At 44.8% G+C, this 14996-nt stretch overlaps 1 protein-coding gene across 4 annotated transcripts in view; it reads left to right on the top strand.

Moving 5' to 3' along the window:
- Nucleotides 1-14996, top strand: part of LOC135895964 (tRNA:m(4)X modification enzyme TRM13 homolog) — a 409379-nt gene that overhangs the window by 52243 nt on the left and 342140 nt on the right. For all 4 annotated transcript variants that reach the window (XM_065424240.1, XM_065424239.1, XM_065424238.1 and 1 more), the window contains exon 3: nucleotides 8983-9049. In XM_065424240.1, coding sequence (XP_065280312.1) covers nucleotides 8983-9049 — 67 coding nt within the window. The remainder of the gene's footprint in view (nucleotides 1-8982; nucleotides 9050-14996) is intronic.

Raw genomic sequence — 14996 nt, 5'->3', positions numbered from 1 at the left:
GTCCCTGTCACAGCACGACTCCCCCGCGCACGGTGATCGTCCCCAGTCGGGGCTTCTTCCCTACGTTACGCCCCACGACCCAATCGCAGGGCCGCGTAGCATGACGTCGCGGGACGCGGCCGCGGCGCCTGGGGAAAACGGCGCGCGGTCGAGGGGCAGGCATTTGGGAGAGGTTTTCCTCGCAATGGCGAATAAGCCCGGAGCCTTAGGCACAGCAACGACTGCGCCCCGGTAGGCCGAAGGAACTCCCACAACCTCCACCAGTTTTGTCACGAAAAGACAAATGAAGATGCACCTGGCGTCGGCGAGACAGACAGCTGTACAAGATAGCGTAACACAAAACTCAAGCCAGCGTCCTCAGCCCCTACTACTACTTCTTCTTCAGCGCCCACATCTTGCCGAGCGCACGTTCCAGTCACTTCTTCCTCAGCACTGGCACGTTACACCTAGCGGCAATATGATCACTGAAATTAAAGACAATGCGAACATCCATGTATCTGCCTCAAATAACAAGGATGTGCGGCTCATTCGCTCTGAGCCTAGGCCAAGAATGACGGTCCTTGACCGTAGTTGACTTGGTGGTGCACACATTGCATGTTTATGCTGCAGGAATGTTCAAATAAATTCACCCTTTAAAGGATACTATCTGACCTAAGTGTCATAGAAGATGCATTTTTGGCATAATGAGCCAAATTCGTATGACGGTCATTTATTGTAGTTGACTTGGAGGTGTGCGTACTGCACGTTTATGCTGCATGACTCATGCATCAGATTTTATCTTGCCTATGTCATAAGGCATGGTCAAGCCTTTGTTGTGCTGTTCCTTTTTTACAAAGCAGTAAAAACTGTTATCACATCAAAGTGTGAAACGAATGTTTTCAAGCAAACCAAGACAGTAGATATATTTTGAGACATAGTCCTTGAAGTGTAGCAGGGTTTGAATGTTTTCAAGCAAACCAAGACAGTAGATATATTTTGAGACATAGTCCTTGAAGTGTAGCAGGGGTTGTCTACTCGAATGATTCCCTTCATCAAAGTTTTCAAGAAAATCCTGTCATGCTGGATGTTTCATCTGTTTGGAAGCATTCTAATGATTGCCGTATTCAAGCTAGGAAGTATCTGATCCTGTCCTGTGGTTAATCTTGAATGAACCTACCTATTGGACTACACTTTCATGAAGTACATACTCTGACAAAATCTCCTGGACGAGACTGAGGGTATCTTATTGCACGCCAACGATCCAAGTACATTTTAACATTTTCCTGTTGTAGCACTGGTCTTTGCACTTCCTGGCACAACTTAGGAGAAGGAAATTCCGAATAGATTAGAGGCATGTTTGCTACATGCAGTCGAGTTCTTGGTTGAAGACTATGGAGCAGTATAGCCAGAGAAGCACCTGTAGCAATATGTGGAGAAAATCCGTAGATTGCCAAGTATTCTAACACTGCGAACCTAAGGTCTTGCCCTTCCAACATAGCAATCTGTATGAATTCTTTGAGGACACAGTTGAATGTTTCTCCCTGGCCGTTTGCCTGCAGAGAGCAAAGTGAAGAAAGGTAATGCTTGATGCCTCTTTCTTTCAGGAAGTTTTCAAATTCAGTGGAAATAAATTGTGGTCCATTGTCAGACACGATGGCATCAGGAAACCCTTCTCTACTGAATAGAGAAATGAGACAATGGATGCTAGCTTCAGATGTGACTGAAAGCATGAAGACAACTTCAGACCACTTGGAATGATAGGCAACTATGACTAAGGCACAACGTGCATAGTATGGAGCACAATCTATATATGCAGATAATATATAAAAAAAATGACTACTGTATCGCTATGGTGCAGAAAACGCTTTTTTGTAAGAGGTAATGCAATACAAATACCTGGGCTTGTACATAACAAAGGATCTTTCCTGGTCAAAGCACCTTGACAAAGTAATAGCAAACTGCCACCGCAAGTTGTTTTTCCTAAGGTGCGTCTTAAAATTAGTGACGCCAACAGCGTGCCTATATTGCCTTACAGAACACTAGTCTGCCCCGTTTTAGAGTATGCTGTAATTATATGAGACCCATTCACTAAAAGCAATATTCGAAACCTGGAAAGTTTACAGAAGAAAGCAGTTCGATTGATCTACAATACTTCAAATACTGACCTCTTATTTTGGAGCGGCTTGCCTTCTAAAACTGATAGAAATCATGTATGTCGTTTAAAATTCCATTTCCAGCTAATAAATGATCACTACAACATCGACACATCTCACCTTCTCATCTATATGACAGGTTACACTACCAGACACACTCGCTAGCTGTAACTCCATGTACTACACGTGTCAGCTGCTTCAAGTATTCGTTTTTTTGTAGAACCATAGTAGATTGGAATGAGCTGGTCGATAAACTGTAACACAGGACTCATTATCACTTTTCGAGACATATCTTTTATGAAAAGCAGGATGAGCTTGCTGAGAGTGTTTTGATGTCACTGTTTGAATGTACCCTTTGAAAAGTGCTGAACTAAGTTGCTTCACTTTTTTTTGTTTATTGTTGGTTATTTTATTTTTTAGCGCTTGTGTGAAGAAACTTGAGTGCAATTCCCCATTGTTTTCTACTTGTTCTGTACTTATTTGTGTGCCACGCTGCTAAGATCTTGTATAAGATTGCAGTATCCATAAATGAATAAATACGTAAATAAATATATAAATAAATAAATAATCCAAAGGACCTATTATGTCTATGGCTAATTTTTCCCATAGTTGAAAAGGCAATTGCACAGGTTGAAGTGGAGCAAAAGAAGATTTGGCAGATTTTTCTGCTTGTTGACAAACAAGGCAGTTTCTCAAGTTTCTCGACCTGTCTATGTGAGGCCACCAGTAGGTGCCTCACAGTCAGCTTTGTTTTGGTGATGCCCAAATGACCTTCATAAGCAAAGGACAGGAGCTTCTGACACAAGAAATCTGAAAGAATGATACATTCTCCTCGGAGAAGAAGATTATCTACGTAGGATAGTTTGGACTGTAGGGATGCATATGCCTGTAATTCTGGTTGCGGATCAGCAGCCTTTCTCCACTCATTGCCTATTTTATCTTTTAAAGCTTGACAAACTGAAGTGGGAGGCAAGGCATAAGGGCAACCAGTAGGCATGCTCTCCCAAGTAACAAAGGACCTAATAAAGAAATGACAAAGAATGAAAGTGTCCAACTCGAGAGATAAGATAGAATTTACCCACCATGGTTGCTTAGTGGCTATGGTGTTGGGCTGCTAAGCATGTGGTCGCGGGATCAAATGCTGGCCACGGCGGCCGCATTTTGATGGGGGCAAAATGCAAAAGTGCCCGTGTACTTAGATCAAAGTGCACGTTAAAGAGCCCCAGGTGGTTTAAATTTTTGGAGTTCCACACTACGGTGTGCCTCATATGCAGAAAGTGGTTTTGGCATGTAAAACCCCATAATCTAATCCAAGGTAGACATTGTGGAACTATCAAAACTGATCAACCAGGCGAAAATAGAGGATATTCGAAATTATAACATGAGAAAGACTGAAGAAGTCATAAAAAATGGACGCAGTCTGAAATCAGTGGGAAGGAAACTTGGCATAGGACAAACCAAGACGTATGCACTGGCAACACTGGACTTAGCCAATCAAGGGAATAGGCTGGCTCCAGGAAGAGATACCCTACAATGGATCGCATCCATGTCATTAATCAGGTGATCTAGAAATCCGCAGAGTACAATTAGCCTCTGTACATGGCTTTCATAGATTACGAAAAGGCAGTTGATTCAGTAGAGATACCAGCAGTCATAGAGACATTACGTAAACAGGGAGTACAGACCGCTTATGCAAATATCTTCGAAAATATCTATATAGATTCCACAGCTACCTTAATTCTACACAAGTAGGAAGGCACCTATAAAGAAAGGGGTCAGACTAGGAGACACAATGTCTCCAATGCTCTTCACTGCATGCTTGGAAGAAGTATTCAAACTATTAAACTGGGAAAGCTTAGGAGTAAGGATCGATAGCGAATATCTCTGCAACCTTCGGTTTGCCGATGACATTGTTCTATTCAGCAATACTGCAGACGAGTTGCAACAAATGATTGAGGACCTTATCAGAGAGAGTGTAAGAGTGGTGTGAAGATTAATATGCAGAAGACAAAGACAATGATGAATAGCGAGGCAAAGGAACAAGAGTTGAGGATCGCTAGTCAGCCTATAGAGTCTGTGAACGAGTACATTTACCTAGGTCAATTAATCACAGGGAACCCTGATCATGAGAAGGAAATTCACAGAAGAATAAAAATAGCTGGGAGTGCATATGGCAGACACTGTCAGCTCCTGACTGGATGCCTACCATTATCATTGAAAAGGAATGTATACTATCAGTGCATTTTACCAGTGCTGACATATGGGGCAGAGACTTGGAGACGGACAAAGGAGCTTGAGAACAACTTAAGGATTGTGCAAAGAGCGATGGAACGAAGAATGCTAGGCGTGATGTTAAGAGACGGAAAGAGAGTGGTTTGGATCAGAGAGGGAATGAGTATAGCTGATATTCTAATTGACATTAAGAGAAAAGAATGGAGCTGGGCAGGTTGGATAACTGTTGCACCATTAGGGCTACAAAATGGGTACCCAGAGAAGGGAAGCGCAGTTGAGGACGGCAGAAGACTAGGTAGGGTGATGAAATTAGGAAATTCGCAGACGCTAGTTGGAATCGGTTGGTGCAGAACAGGGGTGAATTGGAGATCACAGGGAGAGGCCTTCGTTCTGCAGTGGACATGAAATAGACTAATGATGATGATGATGATGAAGCCGGATCAGCGAGTGTAGCTGTTTAAAGCGCTTCTTTTGTAGTGCATACTGAAACCGATAACACAATCTCGTCATCTAATGTTGCTTCAGATTCAGGAGGAACAGGAAGGTGAGAAAGTTCATCGGCTATGACATTATGGTCGCCCTTGCAGTACTCTGTCAAAACTATACTAATGTGGTCGAGCACTTCGTTGAAAAATCGTTAGAGGATGCTGTCAAGAAAACTGCTGGCCGGGCTGGTATTGAGGTGGTGTTTACCGCTCTTAAGTTGGGAAGATTGTGCAAAAAAAAGTCAACGATAGCCGGCAAACGCCTGGAATGTGTAGTAAGAGACCTACCGCGAAGCCCGTCGACTGTGATAGTAACGTAGTTTATGCCATTGCCACCTCTTGCGGCTGCACTTACATAGGGCAAATGCGGCGCTGCCGTGAGCATGTGTACTGTGTCAAGAGTAAGACTGGTAGTATTCTAGCTGTCCATTATGCAAAGTGTGGCTCTTCATGCTGCCTAAAAGACACGTGTGCTGAGACGATACAGTGAGCATATGGCCAGGGGAATCTTTGAGGCCTTTTCAATTTGTGAGTTAGGAGCCAATTGCGTAGGTGCCCCTTCTATCGCTCTTTGCGATAAGGAACTCAAGTTTCCTAGAAGTTAATCACTTTTGATTGTGTACATATTCTGTATTGTACATTTGCATAGTTTTACGTTTGATGCATGCGCAGCAGGAATTGATTGACGATGACCCGCCTTCCCTTTCTTCCTTTCTCTCTTTCAGCCCATTGCAAATAGTATATATTTGTGTGGGCTTCAATAAAGATGTTGTTAGCAGTCAGCGCTAGTCCTATGCTCTTCCTTGACCGTGTGTTTTTTTGGCGCTGTTTAAAATGAATGACCTTGATCTGTGATGCAGAAGGTGATCGTTGCAGATGTCTTGCGGTATTTGACTACTGCAGAGAACTGTCTTGCTTTTAATATTTCTTGCTGCAAATAGTTCTTGAGTCGGTGGCTCAGAGCAGACAAACGAAAAGCTTGAGAATGCTCCTTGTACAAGCCAATGCTCATTGGGGAAACTGTAGCACTTGTGTTGACAAACAATTTGAGTGGCGTGTTGGCTACATACACTTCGGCGTGAATAATTGCTGGGCAGAGACTTGGTGCCTGTATCGTCAGCATAGAAAAGACTGTTGACTCTTTTTCAGGAGACTAAGAAATGAGCTGAGCTCTTGCAAGAGACCATTGATGTGCATGGTTTCGGGACCTTCTCTTGTGTGTGTCCATTTATTTGGCGTCTTTGTATATTATAATGGCACATAATGTCCCACTTTCTTGCATGCGCGGTATGTGATATGCTTGGCCGGACAGCTTGGATCGGATGCTACGGAGTGCGTTGATCCACAGTGGTAACAAACGACTGTAGTGTCTTGACTTGCTTTTCGAAATCCTAGCTGAGCGCCATTTTGGCAGAGTTCCCAGTTCGTGACTTGTCAGTTGCCATCTCGAATCCATCAGGTTGGGGAAAAAGCTTGGCGACGACTGCCATCTTGAGTACTCGAGGAAGGGATGCGACTGTTGGCAAGGCCATTTTGCCGCTGACAAGAAACGCAGCGCTTAAGTCACTGAAGTGCCATTAAATACTTGAATTTCCTTGTGTACTTGTTTGACACTTCGCCCAATTTCATCTGCTTTATTGACCGTCAATAATGGTTCCTCATAAAGAAGCCTCTCGTGGATTCTTGTAGACATGACTCTGTGTACAATTTGGTTGCGTAGCGACTCGTGCCAAGCGCCGAATGTGCAGGCTGGAGCCAAGATGTAATGAAGTCACGAGGTCTTTCAAGGACTTTCCCAGTAGCTGCCTTCACTTACTGAAGATAATTCGATGAACGAGACTGTTAGTGCTGTATTTGTAGGGCTTGTCCCGCACACAGATAATATACCGGAAATGTAAGGTGACGAGGTCTGCTTGCGACATTAAGTTGTTGAAAAGGCATTGACCCTCGAAGCCTAAGTTCAACAGCAAAACAGCCTTCTTCCTCTCCTACAGTAAAGCCCTGCCTCTGGCTGCCTGTAGAAAAGTATGAAACGACCATTTCCCAGACAGCCAAAGTACAGCAGGTGTACCTGGAACACGAAGAAATGGCGATGGAGGGGGAGCGAACACCATGCTTGGAGTGGTGAACAAAGGGGGAGTAGTAGTGGTAGGCAGCATAGTCTCCATGCTGGCAGAAGAGTAGAGCAAAAACAGGAGGGAGGGCAAGCAGTTGCACAAAGGTTTACTTCATCGCCAGTTGTATTTCCAAGCTGTAGCGTTGCTTGACGGGGCGGCTGGAATGCGGGGTCTCCGAAGTAAGGCCAACAGCTGGGGGTACGGAGCACCACAATAAAGAAAAAGAGGACTTGCATCAGGACCAAACGCAGACAGATTTATTTTAAAAGGTGGGAAGGAGAACATGGCGCAGTACATTTTCATGGTTGGGCACTGCGCGATGCTAGCGGTCAAAACAACCTGAAATTGAAAGGGACGATATAACACCCATCTAGCAATGATTTTGTACGGTAGTGTGTTTAGCATTGAACCTATGTAGCGACACGAATTATTGCCACTGTCAAAACAAGTTATGTATGAGGCATACTGCAATGTGTACTGCAATGGGACTCCTCTTTTGCACTCCCTATGAACACTTGGTAGCATCTAGTGGTGTTGCCCTAAAGTCTGTGCATGGCCTCTGAAATGCATTGCGCGCTGTTGCATTTGAACGCTTAGAAACATGTCATGGGGCACCAGACTTCTCTCTCGCGCTGGTTTTTGGACATGCTGCGCCATCTAGTGGCGCACTGAGCAGTCGATGCGTTGCCTTTGAGATTAAAAGTATGGCACTCCAGTGCCAGCGAATGCTGAAGATTGTTTCCTCACTTGCTGCACAATCAGTGGCACGTACATCATCATCATCATACTTTAGGTCCACTGCAAGACTAAGGCCTCTCCCTGCAATCTCCAATTACCCCTGTCCTGCGCCAACCGATTCCAACTAGCGCCTGCGAATCTCCCAATTTCATAGCCCCACCTCATCTTCTGCTGTCCTCGACTGCGCTTCCTTTCTCTTGGCAACCATTCGCTAACCCCAATCGTCCACTGGTTATCTAACCTGCACATTACATGACCTACCCGGCTCCCTTCTTTCTCTTAATGTCAATTAGAATATCGGCTATACCCATTTGCTCTCTGATAAAAACCGCTCTCTTTCGGTCTCTTAACGTTATGCCTAGCATTCTTTGTTCCATCGCTCTTTGCGCAGTCCTTAACTTGTTCTCAAGCTTCTTTGTCAGTCTCCAAGTTTCTGCCCCATATGTCAGCACGGTAAAATTCGCTGATTGTACACTCTTCAATGATAATGGTAAGCTTCCGGTCAGGAGCTGACAATCTCTGCTCCAGTGGCACATACACAGTGACCCAAGTTTGCAAGAGGTTCATTGAAGAGTGGCACATACGCAGTGCATTCATGCCCCAGCTCACTAAAGTGTTGGTGTGAAAGACACTCATTGAAAAGGCCCATACCCAGTACGTGTGTGTCGCAGCCTGCTAAAGTGTCGGGTTGCTTCCCTTGATAAACACCTGTCACACGGATTCAATTCTGCCCGGCATTGGAGGAATTTAAAGGATCTTTTTTGTCATTGTAGAGTGGCATGCACCCAGTGGCACAAATTGGCATCAAAGAGGTTCATTGGGGACCTTCACAGATGGATTGGCACATACCCAGGGCTCCAAGTCATCATTTCATAGCAGAGTTTCATTGAAGAGCAGTACTTATACAGACCCACATCTAACGTGACACATGTCAAATGTCACATTAACACATTAACATGGCGGGAAAGAGGTTCATTGAATGTACACATTTGTATATGTTGTTGCATACAAAGTGACCCAATTTGGTCTAATGGTTGGTTTCGAACGCCGTTCTTTCCACAACGCGGCCCGATATTCTAAGTATTCAATCATAGACTACACAGTGACCTAGGCTGGTGGGAAAATGGTTAGATACAAACATACATAAATACTCATAGATAGATAGTTAGCCCTAGGAAAGTCTTTGATGTACCCTAAGTATGCTAACGCAATAAAAGGGCAATCTGTCCTGCTTGCACTCCTTGCCATGTACCCATGCTTGTGTTGTCTCCTTTTCAGCACCTGCTCATCAGCCCTACTCAACAAGCACCTGAAGAAATGCAATGCCATGAAGAAGGAAGCTCAAGTAAGGATGTTTTGTTTGATGGAAACCTGGATGCAGCTTTGTTCGTACATAAAATTATTGAAGGTTTTTTTGGTTTGTGCTGCTAGCCTTACGACTCTCTGAGCAGGCATGCGTGGGCATAAATTAGTTTAGTTTAAATAAAACGTACACAATTAAACATGTGATTTGTGCCACACAAATAAGTCTTTCGTCACCACGAACTGCTGATGAGTAATTGGCAATGTATAAATGAAGCAGCACCAAACCTTGATCTCCTGATAAACAGTGTAGTTATCGCTGATTCTTTGCAACATTGCATGGCCGCAGTGCATGCTGCAGTGTTCTCGTTGACTCGAGCTGTGTTGATGGGGATGCTTGAGTGGCCATTGTTCCCATGGTAGAAGGACATAGATGGTCATTCTATATTGTTGAAACGGGCTTAATGCATGTGGTGCTGCACAGACAATTGCGTAACAAGAGTGCCACCGTCATGGCGTCATATATCGCACAGGTGCACACTCGTTGCCATGCTTTTCTTCAGTACTAGAGAACATTTGTGAAGCGTAAGCCACAGGGTGGAAATCTTAATCATGTTTCTCGAATAGTGCTGCGCCATTGGCAAAACTGGACACCTCTGCCAATGCCTTCAGGAATTTCGCTGATTTGAAAATCGCCATAACAGGCGCTGCTAGTTTGAGCATATCGATTTAGATTGTTTCATTCCCGGTCATGTTGGGCTTCTCACAAAAAGGTGTTAACCTGTTTTATCAGGGATCTCAAGGCCTCAGTTTTTAATGGTAGATTCGGCAAGAACTTACCCAAGTAGTTTGCCGTCCCTGATACCTTTGAACTTCTCACTTGCTGGATGGATCGGGAATGGTAACCCATTTGCGTCCGTGGCTGGCGCTCAGCCGCCCAGGCTAGAAGAGGCCAAAGTGCAGGTGGCCTGCACTGTATGTGCTACCTTTAGAGTGGATGTTTTGAAAAGTTTTTCATAGGTGGCAGCACACTGCAGGCTATTTTCTACTTGTTTTGGGTTGTGCACACTAGATGGACATACTTGTCCCACTTTCAGCAGGAGTTGATAGGAAAACAATGGAAAGCTTCCCACTCACCAGACTCCGCTCTGTTGTAGCCATTGCAACCACTGTACAAGGCTCGAAGAAAAGCACACACGCTTCCACGGTGCAGCAAAACACTTCGAGGCTGTGCTTAGTTTTCAAGGGATAAGTCAAAAAGTCCAAGAGGAGTTCAGAGTGTGAAAAACACCAACGCACTTCGTGGTTTCTACACATCTAAAAATGTTTAATACATGCTTTATAGTTTTTTATTGGATTTAATGCGGAAGCCTTTTGTCAACAACATAAATGAGACATTCTGCAAATCCCATGTCTGCTGTAAATTTTATTGTGGGCAAGCTCCACCACTGGAAAAGCTGGTGCTACTGTCGGCGTGACGTAGCATGAGGTGGCACGAGGTAGCATGAGGGATCACGTGGACACAGTGGCTATGTCGGCTGCTTTAGAAGCGCTGAAGCAAGCTGAGAGCGAAAGTTTAAAGTCCCACCTGCGCTGTGGTTCTGATTAAATGGCGAGGTTTTACTGCCTTGGGTGTCTGCTTGACAACATTTGAATGTACTATAATAGGTAGTGGCTGCCTTTGGAGGCGTGCAGCAAGGTAGGCTATTGCTCGGTGCTGAAGTGCTGGACGTACACAACAGAGCCCGGTGTCAGCCTTATTCAGATGTAGCCGCAGGACAAGCAGCTGTGTGAAGCTTGGCTCGCGTAAATTAGAACCGGCAGACAGCCATCAGCTACAACTCGGGTATGCAGCAAGCACAGACACGAGGAAGATTTCTGCTATGGCACTGAGACTGCAATGTTCAGTGAGTAGCAGAACACGCGCACTGAGATGCTCGCCCGTGCCTGTTGCCCAGCTAATGTCATGACAGTTTGGTCTATGAACTTGTTGATGCTAGATACTGGCAAGTTCACTGGAACAGAAAGGGAGTGGTATAAAAAAAGGCATGGCATATGTTCATGTTTGTGTTATGAAATAATGCATTGGGCTACGAAAAAGAAGCAGAGGGAAATTGCACGCTGAGAAGACCAATAAACATACAGTGCAACGCAACTTGAGAAATAATATTGAAATGTCCGCGAATTTAGAAGACAGAAAAAGATTGAATCATTGTGACGGCACATCACAGTCGCTGTAGGCATCGAAGTCTCTATAACGAAATTATTTTTGAACAGTTCTTATAGCGTGCACGCAACAATGGTTGCTAGTGTACTGTAAAATGCTCATATGCTGTGGCCTAAAGCTCATGGCACGTTGCGAAAACACGCTCACAGCGAAAGCAAAACATTGTGCGTGGACATGCATGCAGGCGCGCAGTCAGTTGCTGGGAACCCATCCGATCACTGCATTGAGGCTTCATTCTGTTATGCTCCATTTGGTTATGCAGACAGCCCAATATAAGAACATATTTCAAATAGTTTACTCTCAGCGTTTGCCTACCTTTCACATAAGAAGCCGGTTCGGTAGACTCCATCGCGGTGACTGTGCGCAGTGGCGTTCACTCTACGTATTTAGTAAAGAGATAGTGTCTGTAAACGATTCTGTGCTTTCAGTTTACCCAAGATTATTATATTGACAGTAAAAAATTTCTCTTGTTTTGAGAGTACTTACATAAATGTCCAGGAGAGCTGCTGCGTGGTGTTTTTATTGAGTGCTGTAAGCGAAACCTATGAGGAGCGCTCCGCGGCGATCCCTCATACTACCAAGGAAGGCGCTTGCAACAGATGGTGACTCCGTAAGTCCTCACCCCCAATAGTGATTTTCTTATAGTGTGGAATATGCTGAAGGAAGTAGGAAATATTTCGTTGAACACCAGGCACGGTGGAGCGCCATACAGGCGGAAAAAAGGGGGTTAATGATACAGCTAATTAGACCATTTAGAAAGATTGGATGCGCTTTGTAGACAATCACAAGAAAGAAAACGGGACAGGCACAAACTAACAACTGACAGTTTGTTCAATGGGGCTGGTTGGTTCATCTTTAGAAAACCTCATCACATGTGCTGGAGCTACTCGCCTCACTCAAAGAAAGGGCTTCTCCCGTTTTCGTCTGCTCACTCCAAACTCGTAAAACGATGCATCGCTAAGGCATGTTTGCGAGCTGCTTTGAAGTGCTCGTGCGAGCACTTTGTTGAACAGAGCTTTTCAGTGCAAGTCAACAAACTAACATCAGCATTCTACCTGACCAGCGTTTTGTGCAGTGTTGCTGGTGACCTTGTAAAAGAGTTAAAGAACGCCAGAAAACAAACTTTGCAGTCACCGCCTTCGAGATCTAGGCTTGCCGTCATTATTATATACACCGTGTTTCCCATAACATTATGAAAATTGCGGCCAAGGCAGGAGTGAGGGTAGTGTGCAATGCCCCTAATAAACTGAGCGGGTTGCGCAAAATACTCAATAAGGAGGATACTGTGGCGGGTAAAAGCTGTTATAAGAATCATGTTCGTAGCTTTATTAACTGTACAACATGGGTCATCTATAAAATCCCACTTGATTGTAAACGTCGCTATATTGGGCAAACGTGGAAGTGCTTTAATGATTGCCTCCGCCAGCATGCCGCTTCACTAAAAGGAAACCCGTACAGTCATCTAGCTGCGCACTGTAAGATGTGTGGTTGCACCCTGATCTTTAAGAAGTGCAAAATAATCGGCAGATATAGTGAAAAGCATGCGCAGGAAATCTTTGAAGCATTTTGCATATTCAAAAGTGGCGATGCATGTGTCAGCTCTGCGTCCCTCATGCCCTCAACAAAAGAAATTGATTACCTTCGTGGCTGACACTTATCCTTCTTTTTCTATTCTTTATGTCACCTTCATGATGTATTTATATGCTGCTTCTGCAAATAAAGCATTTGGTTGCTAGTCAGCACTCTGTCCTGTTTTTATTCTAACAGCTGAGGTTTATTCGAGGGAAACACTTAAATATCAGTTCATGCCCGTGCAGGCTCATGAGGGTATCAGCACCAGATAGGAGGAGAAAAAACACAAAATCAAAAAGAACCCAATGGCGTGGCTCAGCTAATCATATTTTCTAGGAAACGTGCCTCCCTATTGTAAAGTATGATCGATGTGTCACTGATGCATGCTTGTCCCTTCTTTTTTATGTAGTATGCTTCTAGAAGTTCCCGTGCTTTTTCGTTACTGCACTTGCGCAGGACCTTCATCTGCAGCTGCAAGGTCTATGGTTATTGCCTCTCTCAGCTACACAAGCCTGAAAGACATTGCAACTTTGCTATTCCGCCTTGTTTCAACATCTTGCACAACTCAAACAGGCGGCTTGTTTAGTTTTTTTCTAGCAACAATTCAGTCTGTCGTGTGCCTTTGGGCTGTGCTTGTAATGCCCAACAATGGCTCATGCTTTTTTACAAAGCAAAGGAAGGCTTGGGGTCGTTTCCTTGGCATTGTTTATAGCCAGCTGCAAGGTGTGGGCAAAACAGGTTTTTTGATACCAAGAAAGAGCATGCATGGCTGCCCGGATATTGCGCGCATTTGTCACTGACCAGATAAATGGGAAAAGATTCTCTGGAATGTCCCATTTGGCAACCAGACCTTCAAGTGTTGAAGAAATTCTAGCTGCTGTGGGCTTTCCTGGAAAATTAACAGTGCTCAGGTTGTGACGTGTCAGCTTGGAACAGGGGTTCCAAGAAGTGGCATGTCAGGCTAATGTAGCTTTTGTTTGCTCTTGATGTCCAAATGTCAGAGGTGAATGCAAGTGATGCAATGTCATCCTCGAATGCTTTGTGCAGATCCAGATGAACCTGCTCGCTAGTGGGATCGTACAACTTGGGCACTAGCGTACGAGACAGTGTTGTTGTTGATGGTGGCTGATAAACGGGAACTGCCTCATTCAACAGTTCCTCGAAACCACCATCTTCGACAATTGCATATGACTGCAAGTCGAGTGCTACCATTCTGGCAATATTTAGGTCCAAGGCTTGCCACTTTTCTTCCGGCAACGCAGCTTTTTTTTCTGAAAGCATCGACGACACTTCGTTGACTCGAACGGGCATTTGCTTTAGCAGCACCTTGAAGCTCTGCATACAGTTTTTTATTCTGCTGGAAATGGTTCATTACAGCGGTGGTCATTGCTGTTGATGTCTTCAGCGTGTTTCAGCATGAGAGGCAGACTACCTCAGATTGAGAAACTTTTTCAAAAAAAGTTCCAAGTCGCACTTCTTGGGCCTACAGCCAGCAGGCGCGAAGTCAGTTGGGGCTGATCACGTTCTTCCATTGTGACACTGAGCATGGCACACACAACCCAAGGCGTGAAAACGAATGTATGTCGCACGATACCATACAACGCTTTGCGCTGGACTCCTAGGGCTAATGCACACAGGCGTGAAGAAGAAAGTACGTCATGTGACAGCGTGCACTCGAGCTAGCCTGTGCAGTCAAAGGCAAAAAAACGAAAGTACATTCGGATAACGTTTTTGCACGAAACTCCATCAAGCTAGCATGCACAGCCAAAGGCACGAACACGAAAGTACATCATGTAACGGCATCAACTCATAGAGCCAACCCGCAGTCAAAGTTGAGAAAACAAAAGCATGATGGCATAGTGCTTTGCACGAGGCTCTGTAGCACTAGTGCGCACGAAGGCATTTGCGCGGAACTCCGGCTACTCCATTTGAACAGTGCTTTGCGCGGGACTCTTAGTGCTACCGTGCACATGGCGTGCACTCGTTGAGCTAGCCCGCACAATCAAAGGTGCGAAAACTAAAGTACGTCCCGTACGGCGTGCACTTGTAGAGCCAACTTGCACAGTCAAAGCCGAGAACACGAAAGCACGATGGGACAGTGTTTTGTGCGATGCTCTGTATCACTAGCGCACACAGACAAAGGTGTTTGCGCTGAACTTCGGCTACTCCGTTCGCACAACGCTTATCGTGA

Source organism: Dermacentor albipictus, chromosome 7 (genome assembly GCF_038994185.2).
Source record: "Dermacentor albipictus isolate Rhodes 1998 colony chromosome 7, USDA_Dalb.pri_finalv2, whole genome shotgun sequence".
Lineage (NCBI taxonomy): Eukaryota > Metazoa > Arthropoda > Arachnida > Ixodida > Ixodidae > Dermacentor > Dermacentor albipictus.
The sequence above is the reverse complement of the archived record's forward strand: the minus strand, read 5'-3'. Positions and strand labels throughout refer to the sequence as shown.